The sequence below is a fragment of the Planococcus citri genome, chromosome 2 (genome assembly GCF_950023065.1).
Source record: "Planococcus citri chromosome 2, ihPlaCitr1.1, whole genome shotgun sequence".
Taxonomy (NCBI): domain Eukaryota; kingdom Metazoa; phylum Arthropoda; class Insecta; order Hemiptera; family Pseudococcidae; genus Planococcus; species Planococcus citri.
Genome location: NC_088678.1, coordinates 77,858,781 through 77,870,552, shown reverse-complemented (window position 1 = coordinate 77,870,552; position 11,772 = coordinate 77,858,781). Strand labels below are relative to the sequence as shown.

Here is an 11,772-nt window from a genome sequence, read left to right as displayed (position 1 = left end):
CCTTTTTTTTCTGCCAAAATTATCCAAAGTCTTGCCTTTTTAATTTTTACTAAGAAGTTGAGAAAATATCTCGTTTTTTCGATAAAAATTGCGAAAAAGTATAACTTAATTTTTTGTCTTGTTTCTCGCTTGATTCAGTCGAAGTCTTACTTACTTTTCTGTCAGGAATTACTCAATATTGTAGAAAAAGCCCTGCTTTTTTTGCAAAGTTGCTAAAAAATTTTATTTTCCCCCCTAAGAATCCCAAAAAGTTGAACTTTTTTTCAGAAATCGTTTTCCAGGCCAATAGTACAGTCATTTTAGCAAAATTTTTAGTCGAACCTCGGAAAAATTGGCGGAAAGCAGAGTTTCACATTATTTGTTCAGATTGGTCTCTAAAACGACCCATCAGAAGTTGCATCCCGTAACTTAACCTCTACCCCCGCAAGAGGTCATTAACCTTTGCCGATACAGGGTTTTCGGCTGTATCGCCGAAATGAAGGGTCCGAGAGGGAAAATGTTCGAACAAAAATTGTTCTACGCAAAATTTCCTATCAGCATGACCAATTCAGTCAAAATATATTTTTCAATTTTTGGTAAATTTTTGAAAATCAAATTCAGGTCAAAAGCGAAAAAAAAAACTCAAAATTTTACCAATTATAGCTATGAAGCTGAAATTTGGATATACTCTATTTTCGACCTGCCAAATCGATTGGAACTGATTTCAACCCGTTTTGAGCTGCTCTGGAGCCTCCAGCAAATTTTTGAAACTGGCAATTCTCACCAAATCTCATCAAAATGAAGTTGGAAAGCGGAAATTCATTTCTGTAAGCTAATTTTAATACGCTACGAAGTCGACTGTACGTAGATTTCAAGCCGTTTTGTAACCTTCGGCGAGTTCTTGGAAATTACTGGAGCCTCCAGTAAATTTTTGAAGCTTGCAATTTCTACAAAATTTCATTAAAATGGAGTTGAAAATCCGAAAGTTGATTCGGATAGATTTTGTGGCATTTTTTGGGAAACAGAAGTTCCTAAAAATCTGCTGGAGGCTCCAAAACGAATTGAAACTGCCTGCGATCAACCTCAGAGTAATGTCAAAAATGTGGTGTCTCTGTTTTGTAAAATTTTATGGAAATTCTGAGCATTGAAAAATCTGCTGGAGGCTCCGGTAATTTCCAAAAAGTTGCTGGAGGCTCCAAAACGACTTGAAGTCTACGAGTAGTCGACTTCATAGCATATTGAAATTAGTTTACAGAATGAATTTTAGCTTTCCAACTGCTTTTGAGGAAATTTTGTGGGAATTTCAAGTTTCAAAAATCTGCTGGAGGCTCCAGAACTTCTTAAAATGGTTTGAAATAGTTTCTAATCGATTTGGCAGGTTGAAAATAGGATATTATATTCCACCCTCTCGCCCTAAAAGACTAAAATTGCAATTTCTCCAACAATGACTGTACTACAAGTTTTGATTTTTTTTGCATTTTGCCAAAAATTGTCAAAATATTCCAAGTTTCTCAAAAATGGAAATGAAATTTTGCTATTTGATAAAATTGCTAAACAGTTCAAACAGTTGTTTAAAAACAAAACAAAACAAAAATTTAATTTCCAAAAAGTCTGTCTAGTTTTTTTGGTCATTTTTTTCCCTCCTACATTTAAAATAAATGTTTTTTACTTTTTAGTTTTTACTTTACTCACGTTTTGTCAGTTTTTTGGTTATTTTTTTCAAGCTTTTTTGTAATTTTTATCGTTTGAAAATTGAAATGAAACAACCTTAACAAATCGTACAAGCTTTGGAGACTATAGGATGTATGTAGATATTTCAATTTTTCTTTGTCCAAATCAAAAATTGAAAATTGTTCAGCTGATGGGTTTACCTTTTGCTACGACGAAATCAAAATATTTCTCGAACTGAAAAATAAAAATAAAACATCCCCTAAAAATTTGAATCGCGCGGGCTGCCATGATTCATAAAATCCTGACGCACCTGATTGGCTGATGATAAGATAGTATTTTTGTTGTGGATTTTGTGTTTGTAGTGGTGTGTGGTGTGATTGGTGTAAAATGTGGAATGTGGATGATAAAAATTATGGTTGGTCAATCTTTTTATAAAACTTGCTTAAAATTCGTATAGTTTTCAATTTAATAAGAAATTAAATCTGAATTTCCTTCCTTCGAAATAAGTAAGTGAGTCATTTCAATTACCTACCAAGTATGGATAATTTTAAAACAAAAATACCTTTATATTGTACCATACTCTTAAAATCATGTATTTTTCCGCAGAAAAATTCTTGAAAAAGCATGAGTTCCGAAGTCAACTCAAAAGTAACTGGTCCAGTTCATCACAGAAGTAAATATTACAATGTCATGGTGAAAGTGGACGACGATGTGTATTATTTAGACAAATTCCAACTGGCCTGGAAATCAGACTACTTCGAGAAGTTGTTCGAGTATTCTGACCAACAAGAATGCATTTCGGTAGAACTACCACTGATGGATACCAAAACATTCTCTACCATAGTTGACATAATATATCGTTGCTTTATTAGGAAAAGGTCGTAACTACAATTTTTATAAAAAATGAGATAGTGGTATCATTGGAAAGAGAATTTTGTCCTCTACATGATGCAACACTTGAAATTGAATTTCGATGTTTTTTGTTCTCGTAATAGCCGAAAACAAATGGTTTTAAATACAAGTTTTCAAAACCGTTACAATGAAAAGGTTCTAAATGATATTGTTTCTCAGATTGAACCTATTTCTTTTGATTTTTGTAATTTGTTGGTAAGAAAAGTCATTATAAACACATAATTTCACGTAATTTCACTGATTAATTGCAGAAAATCAACCTCATCACCTTAAGGATATCGTTCCTGTGTATTTCTTATGGGCTTTTGATGAAAAAAGCTTGACTTAAGGTGAAAGTTCCTTTGTTAAATTTTACTTTTTTCAGTTCAGAGTTCCTCAAATAAAAAAATGAAAAATCAGTGCTACCAGGATGTTTATTTTGAAAATTAGCAGGAAAATGATTGCGATAACCAAATGTTCTCTTACCTCATCTAAAACTATAAAGTGTACTTGATAGAATGCTCTTTAAAAATTAAAATGCGTTTTCTGAGAAATCAACTTTGATGTAGTTACGACCTTTTCCTAATAAAGCAACGATATGGACAGTCTTTGAATTCTGTCTTAGACCAATTCAATTACGTTGATTTAATAATGGCTATGGATTACTTACAAATGGAAATAGATCGGAGAACCTACGAACGTTTCATCCGGAAAAATTGTTGCGCAGATGAGAAAATATTCGAACTATACAACTTCGTTCGAGAGAATCCGAATTTACAGTGGTTGTTTAAGTTAGTTTTAGAATATTTATCTGTTCATTTGGCAGATATGCGAAATAACATAGATTTCTCATCTATACCATTTGGTCACATTATGCGGATAATTTTAGGCAAAAGAACCTTCAGTTGGGAGTATACTCCGACTACGAGTAAGAGTAAGAGTGATGTGCTTAAAGTTTGTCAAGTTTGCTCAGAATGGATTTGCACCAGTTTGGAAAATAGGCTTGCACATGTAGCAAAGCTCGTCAATGCTGTTAAACGAAGATTTCGTTACGTGAATTATGAAGTGAATGATGACGATTGTAATACGGTGTTATCCGAAATCGCAGAACAAATAGATCCCAAAATGATGACGAAACTATTCTACAAATTTTTGATGTACGATGGAGGCATACGAGTAAATCCAGGTAAAGTAAAAAATTTTGAGTTGAGAATACAGAGTTGATTTGGTTGTAGATATATTAGATGTTCATAAATTAATCGTTTATAAGAATCCCTGAAGATATTCATTGTATATTTTTACTGTTTGCAGCTCAGAATCTACAGGAAGATGAGAGTCTAATGTACGAGAACAGTCTACTGGAAGATGAGAGTCTAGTGGAAGATGAAGAAAGAGAAGCTTGGATCCGTTCTGAAGATGATGGAAAAAAGTTTGCAAAACTTGTAGAAAATAATTATTGTTACGATGTCGTAGTCAATGTTGGAGAAAAAACGTATAAACTTCATCGATTTATATTGAATTCAGCGTCCGGCTATTTCGCTGAAATTTTTTCCACCAAGCAGTCCAACTCCTCGGACGTTCAATGTGCAGAAGTAACGACACAGTTACCAAATAAAAATGAGACGTATTCGATTCATGACGTTGATCAAACCACGTTCGACATGATCATCGAATATATCTATTTCGATGAATATTTCGATGAATTGCAATTAACACTTGAGACTATAACTCGTATACTGAGAGCTGCCAATTTTTTGAAAATGGAAAAATTATTCAATACTTGTATATCTTGGATAAAGACGCATATCGACGAAGTTTGTGCGAAAGTTTTAATCATCGATGAATATATGTCTATGTCGTGGATAAAAGACAACATTGAAGAAATTGTTTCAAGATTTCTAACCATACCTGATACAGAGAATACATTGCCTATATGTTCATTTACTTTCGATATGTTGGAATATTTACTTATGTCCTCGACGTACTGCTGCGATAATCCGCATCAAATTGTAGACGCATGTTCGAAATGGATTTTCCACGATGTAAAAAATCGATATCATCTGATACCACAAATCGCCCTTGCTATTAATCGCAATCTTCATTACAATAAAATCGAACCTTCTACAGATTTAATAAACTGCTCATCGGAGCAAACAATTCTAGACGAATTATGGAAGACTTTAAATCATACTTCATTGATACTTTCGGTTTCCACTGAGAAAACCCCGAACGTTGGTAAACAGAAATGGAAAGAAATACCCGTTTTTGTCGCAGTATCCGAGAGAACAACTACAATTCATGTTTTGAATGCTGATTTAGAGGAAATCGCCTCATTGCGTCTTTCAAATTCAGATGTTTATCAATTTACCGCGACTTTAATGGATGATAATTTATTCATTATGTTATGTTTAGATTGTGATTATTTTCGGTTTGGTGTATATAAGTTATCTTTGAAAAAATTCATCTCTTTGAATAACTGTCTAGAATTGGAAAAACCAAGCAAATGCTATCGGAGTACGAATACGAGCTCGCTGTTGAATTGTCGAGGTCAAGTTTACTGTTGTTTCAAAGACGGCTATGTATTGAAGTATTCGATCGAATTGAATCGTTGGATGAAGTTTTCGGAGAAGCCGGTGTTTTTTGATAAATACTTGAAGGATAAATACGTATGGTTTACAAGCGATGGAGATAAGTTGTACAGGTCGTATCGTAACTGGATTCCTGTAAGTCAGAATCGGTCGGCTTTAAGACATGTTGTGGAAGAATTCGATTTTCAACAAAACGTATGGTTGACTTTGTCAGGTAAGTCATTTTCTGGAACGTGTTCCAAAGTGAAACATTTTACCATCATTCAAGGTGGCGAACTTGCTGTGATATTTGGATCATTCTGCATGTCATTGAACCGAAACTTAGGACACTGGCGTATGTTCCCACGTCCCAGCAATTCTGCCCCTGATAGTGAGAAATCTATCCTGTTGACCCAGTGTGAAGATAGACTTTTACATGTGCTCGATGATAAACTCTATCAATGGTCTGAAAAAATTCACAAGTGGCAGTTTATAAAAGAATTACCATCGAAATCTATATCATCCGTTGGTGTAGAAAATTTTAGACCATTATATAACCGCATTAGTACCGTTCATAGGGTCAATGTTTGCACAGATTAATGTAATGCATCGATTACCTAATTATACCTAGTCAATTATTATTTTTTTATTATTGATAATTGTGATAAGACTGACGTAATTAAAAGTAATTATTCTGCATCGTAATTTATTTATTAAATTTAGAAAAAAATATATCTAAAGGCGTGTTCCCTGTCCGGAACTTAGAGTACTGTATAACTTTCAAGCAGGGAGATCAATTTTCATCATCATTCAGACAAAAGCTGAAAGTGACTGAAAGCTACCGTTTGAAACTTATAAAACAATAAGAAAAAATTTTTTTAGTTACATCTTTTTATTCTAATCTCAGGGCACCGGACTTGGAGTATTGATTTTGATCGATTCAAGTTTTTTAAAAAAAATCAAAGAGAATAGTTGAATTTAATTTTATACATCGACTGTCCATCATCATCATTCACACCATGATAAATCATTCAAATGGGGTTTATAGATTGGTAAATATAAGGAATCTATCTTATCCAGTCATCTCATATCAAATGTCCACGAAGAGGGGAATCGACGATGGAAAGATTTTCGATTTTTAATTCACATTTAACTTTTAGTCTTTATTTGATAATACCTACTTTTAAAAAATTGCTTGAATTGTCGATATCTTGTTTTTCCGCCAAAAATCGTCAAAAATTCTCGCTTTTTGAAAAATTTGCTGATAATTATCATTCTTTGCAAAAACTTTCGTAAAAGTCTCATTTTTTTTCTTCTAAAAGTTACCTCGCTTTTCGGCTTTTACTCTAAAAAGTTGGAAAAAATTCCCCTTTTCCGACAAAAATGCAAAAAAATATTATTTTTTGCCAGGAACTACTAAATTTTGCAGAAAAAGTCCTCCTTTTCTTGCAAAGTAATTGAATAATTTCCCTCATTTTTTCCCAAAAATTCCAATAAGTTTGACTTTTTTCAAAAAAATCTTTTTCCAGTCCAAATTTTGGTTTTCAGCATTTTGTCGAAAATTGTCAAAAATTCTCAGTTTTTCAAAAATGACAAGAATTAGCTTTTTGACAAAATGGCTAAAAAGTCTTACTCGAAAACTAAAAACGAAATTAAACGATATTTTTATTTTTTAAGATTCATTAAAATTTAAAACATAACATTAAACGAAAACTTTAAATAATTATGTTATGAAGTTTTTTTTTGTTAAACGAAATGGATTTCGTTTTTTTTTTTCGTTGCCATGTTTTTTCTTCACACACCAGAAATAGTTCTCAAAAATGCAAATGGTTTTCGAACTTTCAGAAAACAAGAAACTCAACTTTTTTCCCCTCGAATTTCTTTTAAAATCGCAGAAATCAGTCAAATTTGAGGAAAATAATGAATAACGGTAAACAAATAAAATAAACAAAACGAAAAACGTTATTTTTAATAACGAAACAAAACGTAACTGAACAAAATCAACTCAATTTTTCCGCATCTTGCCAAAAATTACTTTTCAATAAGTTTTTCACTTAGAAGGGTTTGCACTAAGCAAGGTTACCTACTTTTTCGCAATTTAGCACTTATCAAGGTCAATAAATTACGCGACAAGTACGAAGTACCTACTTTTTTGTACTCAATTTTCGTGATTTTTCATTTGATTTTACGTTACCTACATCCATTTTATGCCAACTTTACTAGTTTTTCAATTTTACAGATTTTTTTTTGGGCGTTCTACTATTTTTTAGTGTGAATTTTGGAGGATTTTTTGGATATTTTCTACATTTTTTACTGTATTTTTCAAATTTTTACTTAGGTTTGAATGATTTTCACTAAAAATTCGCCAAATTCATTGCACTTATCGAGGTACTGTTGCAGTTATGGAGGTAAATTTACATGTTAAATCGACTGTAGAGACTGGGGAGTGGGGATTAATTTTGGTTGCACTTAAAGTGAATTTTCACTTATTGAGGTTGCACTTATCGCGGTTTCACTGTATTTCAAAAATGATCAAATGTTTTTTTCTTTTTAGCGAAGTTGCTGGAGAAAAAAAATCAAAAATCTCTTCCTTCATTTCCTTGCCTTCCTTTCGCAAAAATTGTGAAAATAAAATTTTTTTTACTTTTCCCTTTGGCCTTTACCAAATGAAAAAACAAAACGAAAATTTTTTTAGTCATTTTTATGTACATCAAAAATGAATGTTTTACTCACGAATAGTCAGATTGTTTGGTTTTTTTTTCAAGATATTTTTGTTACCAATACCATGGCTAACTTTTTTCGGAAAAAAAAATGAAACAAAAAACGAAAAAACAACTCTCCTGTCTCCTACAAACGTTGGAGAAAAGGATGTATCACAAATTCTCAATTTTTCTTTTCCAGGATCGAAAATTGAGAATTGACGAATGAATTGAATATCGTTATTCAATCTTTATTAAAAATTTAAAAAAAAATAAAACAAAAAAAAACAACCCCTGAATTTGAATTGCCCGCGCTTCCATGATCCATAAAATCCAGACGCCCTTCATTGGCTAATGATAAGATTGTATTTTTGTTGTGGATTTTGTGTTTGTAGTGGTTGTGGTGTGAACACGTGGGTTGATGATATTGATAAAAATGATGGCCTCCTTGGTCTTTTTATGAAACTGATGTAATATTCGTCATAATTCGTGTAGTTTTCTGTCAGTGATGAGCAATTAAATTTGAATTTCCCTCCTTCGAAATAAGTAAGTGATTCATTTCAATTACCTAACCAAGTGTGGATAATAATTTTAAAACAAAAATAGTACCTTTATATTATTCTACCATACTCTTAAAATCATGTACTTTTCCGCAGAGAAATTCTTGAAAAAGCATGGATTCCGAAGTCAACTCAAAAGTAACCCGTCCAGTTCATCACAGAATTAGTAAATATTACAATGTCATGGTAAAAGTGGACGACGATGTGTATTATTTAGACAAATTCCAACTGGCCTGGAAATCAGACTACTTCGAGAAATTATTAATCGAGTATTCTGACCAGCAAGAATGCATTTCAATAGAACTACCATCGATGGATACCAAAACATTCTCTACCATTGCTGACATAATATATGGGCAGTCTGTGTTGAACTACTTTCAGAACTCTGTCTTGAACCAATATAATTACGTTGAATTGATAATGGCTATGGATTACTTACAAATGGAAATAGATCTGAGACCCTACCATTTTTTCATCGTGCAACATTGCAGCCCAGATGCGAAAATATTCAAATTATACAACTTCGTACGAGAGAATCCTAATTTACAATGGTTGCTAAAGACAGTTTTTGATTATATATCTGTTCATTTGGCTGATATGCGAAATTACAAAGATTTCTTATCTATGCCATTTGACCACATAATGCAGATAATTTTAGGCAAAAGAACTTTCACTTGGGATACTCCGACTACGAGTAGGAGTGATGTGCTTGGAGTTTGTCAATTTTGCTCCGAATGGATTTGCACCAGTTTGGAAAATAGGCTTCCTCATGTAGCGAAGCTCGTCAATGCTGTTAAACGAAGATTTAATTTCATGAATGAAGTGAATGATGATGGTTGTGTTAGGATGTTATCCGAAATCACCGAACCAATGAATCCCAAAATGATGACGAAACTATTCTACAAATTTTTGATGTGCGATGGAGACATACGAGCAAGAACAGGTAAAGTAAAAAAATAGTTTTGAGTTGAGAATACTGAATTGTTTTGGTTGAAAAATAATGGATGTTCATTTAATCGTTTACTTGCCACTAAATCAGAATTTCTGAAGATATTCATTGTATATTTTTTTCTTTTTTCAGCTGAGAATCTACTGGAAGATGAGAGTATACAGGAAAATGAAAATATACAGGAAGATGAAAGCATTCAAGAAGATGTGAATCTACTGAAAGATGAAGAAAAAGAAGTTTGGAGGAACCGTCCCGAAAGTTATGATCGAGAAAAGTTGGCAAAATTTGTAGAAAATAATTATTTTCACGATATCGTAGTCAATGTTGGAGAAAAAACATATAAACTTCATCGATTTATATTGAATTCAGCGTCTGGCTACTTCGCTGGAATTTTTTCCATCAAGCAGCAGTCCAACTCCTCAGACGTTCCATGTGCTGAAGTATCGACACAGCAACCAAGTATAATTGAGACGTATTCGCTTCAAGATGTTGATCAAGCCACTTTCGACATGATCATCGAATATATCTATTTCGATGAATTGCGATTAACAATGGAGACTATAACTCGTGTACTGAGAGCTGCCAATGTTTTGAAATTGAAAAAATTATTTAATACGTGTGTGTCTTGGATGGAGAAGCATATCGAGGATGTTTGTGCGAACATTTTAATCATCGATGAATGCATTTCTACTTCGTGGATCGTATACAATATTGAAGAAATTGTTTCAAGGTTTCTAACCATACCCGATACGGACGATACATTGCCTATCTGTTCATTTACTTTCGATATGTTGGAATATTTACTTATGTCCTCGACGTATAGCTGTGATAATCCGCATCAAATTGTAGACGCATGTTCGAAATGGATTTTCCACGATGTAGAAAATCGATATCATCTGATACCACAGATCGCTCTTGCTATTAATCGAAATCTTCATTACAATAAAATCGAAGCTTCTACAGATTTAATCAGCTGCTCATCTGAACAATTGATTCGAGACGAATTATGGAAGATATCACGTTGTAGTTCGTTGATACCTTCGGTTTCCATTGAGAAAAAGCAGACCGTTGGTAAAAAGAAATGGAAAGAAGTACCCGTGTTTGTTGCTTTGTCCAAGACATCGATAACAATTCATGTTTTGAATGCTAATTTAGAAGAAATCACCTCATTGTGTCTTTCAAATTCAGACATTTATCGATTTACTCTCGCGCATCATTACGTTTCTGTGGCTGCGACTTTAGTGGATGATAATTTATTCATTATGTTGTGTTTGGATTATGATTTTTTTCGGTTTATTGTGTATAATTTATCTTTGAAAAAATTCATCTCTTTGAATAACCGTGTTAAAGTGGAAAAATCAACTGAATGTTATAAGAGTACGAATACGAGCTCGCTGTTGAATTGTCGAGGCCAAGTTTACTGTTGCTTCAAACACGGCTATGTATTGAAGTATTCGATCGAGTTGAATCGTTGGATGATGTTTTCGGAGAAGCCGGTGTTTTCTGCTGAATACACGAATGATAAATACGTATGGTTCACAAGCGATGGAGATAAGTTGTACAGATTGTATGGTAAGTGTATATCTCAGAGTCCGGATCTGTCGGTTTTAAAATATGTTGTGGAAGAATTCGATTTTCAACAAAACATATGGTTGTCTTTGTCAGAAATGCCTTTTAGTCGTCAAGAGTCTTGGGAAGTGCAAAATTTTACCATCATTAAAGGTGGCCAACTTGCTGTGTTATTAACATCATGCTTCGTGACATTTAAGGGTACACTTTACAGCTGTAATCAGTAATGTTTTTTTACGCTTAAGATAGTCAACTTACAAGGTAAATTTCTCGGCAAATATTCAATGGATTTTGCTAATTTTTTTTTTATTCGAAAGATAATCCATTTTTTAAGCAATGACTTTTGAGATTTTTCGTATTAATCGATTAGAAAATCCGTGAAAATGGTTTTTCTGTAGGAATCCGTTTTCAAGCATAACTTACTATCGGATCACAATATTGGAAAAGTTGAAAAAGTCATTGCTTGAGTTTTTTACTCTGAAAACGTTGATGAAAAAAAAATTGAAGAAAATTTAAAACTCAACGAGATATTTACCTTGTAAATTTAGATACTTGATGGGCGGGCGCGGAAGAATGAGGTAGGAGTGACGACGTTATTTGCGGACGCGCAGTTCAGGCAAAAATATGTAGAGCGCATGGTTATAGGAATTCCAGTTGAGTTTGTGCAACATCGTTCCTTACTCAATTATTTGTATACATACCGTATTTTCGCATTTTTACCTGATTTTTACCCATGGTTTCTGTAAAAGGTCTAATGTTTAGTCTAATGTCTTCGATTATTCCTTTTCCAAAAGAGGTTTCTCTTTACCTATGACTTTACATAGGTAAAATATGTACCTAATGAAAAAATTTTTAAACAGAAGACGTTATGCGCTGAAAGCTTTAGA

At 33.0% G+C, this 11,772-nt stretch overlaps 2 protein-coding genes across 3 annotated transcripts; both read left to right on the top strand.

Annotated features, from left to right (window-relative positions):
* The first annotated feature begins 1,930 nt into the window (after positions 1–1,930).
* LOC135837837 (uncharacterized) lies at positions 1,931–11,432 on the top strand. 2 transcript variants are annotated; one of them, XM_065353239.1, is made up of 3 exons: positions 1,931–2,156; positions 8,464–9,310; positions 9,449–11,432. In XM_065353239.1, exons 2-3 carry the CDS (start codon positions 8,482–8,484, stop codon positions 11,110–11,112), a joined length of 2,493 nt encoding a protein of 830 aa, XP_065209311.1. In that variant the 5' UTR covers positions 1,931–2,156; positions 8,464–8,481; the 3' UTR covers positions 11,113–11,432. The 2 variants fall into 2 exon arrangements, with proteins under 2 accessions (XP_065209311.1, XP_065209309.1); XM_065353237.1 differs by lacking the exon at positions 1,931–2,156 and adding an exon at positions 8,063–8,353.
* LOC135837838 (uncharacterized) lies at positions 2,039–5,805 on the top strand. The gene is made up of 4 exons (XM_065353240.1): positions 2,039–2,160; positions 2,257–2,451; positions 3,167–3,727; positions 3,853–5,805. Exons 2-4 carry the CDS (start codon positions 2,442–2,444, stop codon positions 5,706–5,708), a joined length of 2,427 nt encoding a protein of 808 aa, XP_065209312.1. The 5' UTR covers positions 2,039–2,160; positions 2,257–2,441; the 3' UTR covers positions 5,709–5,805.
* Positions 11,433–11,772: the final 340 nt, after the last annotated feature.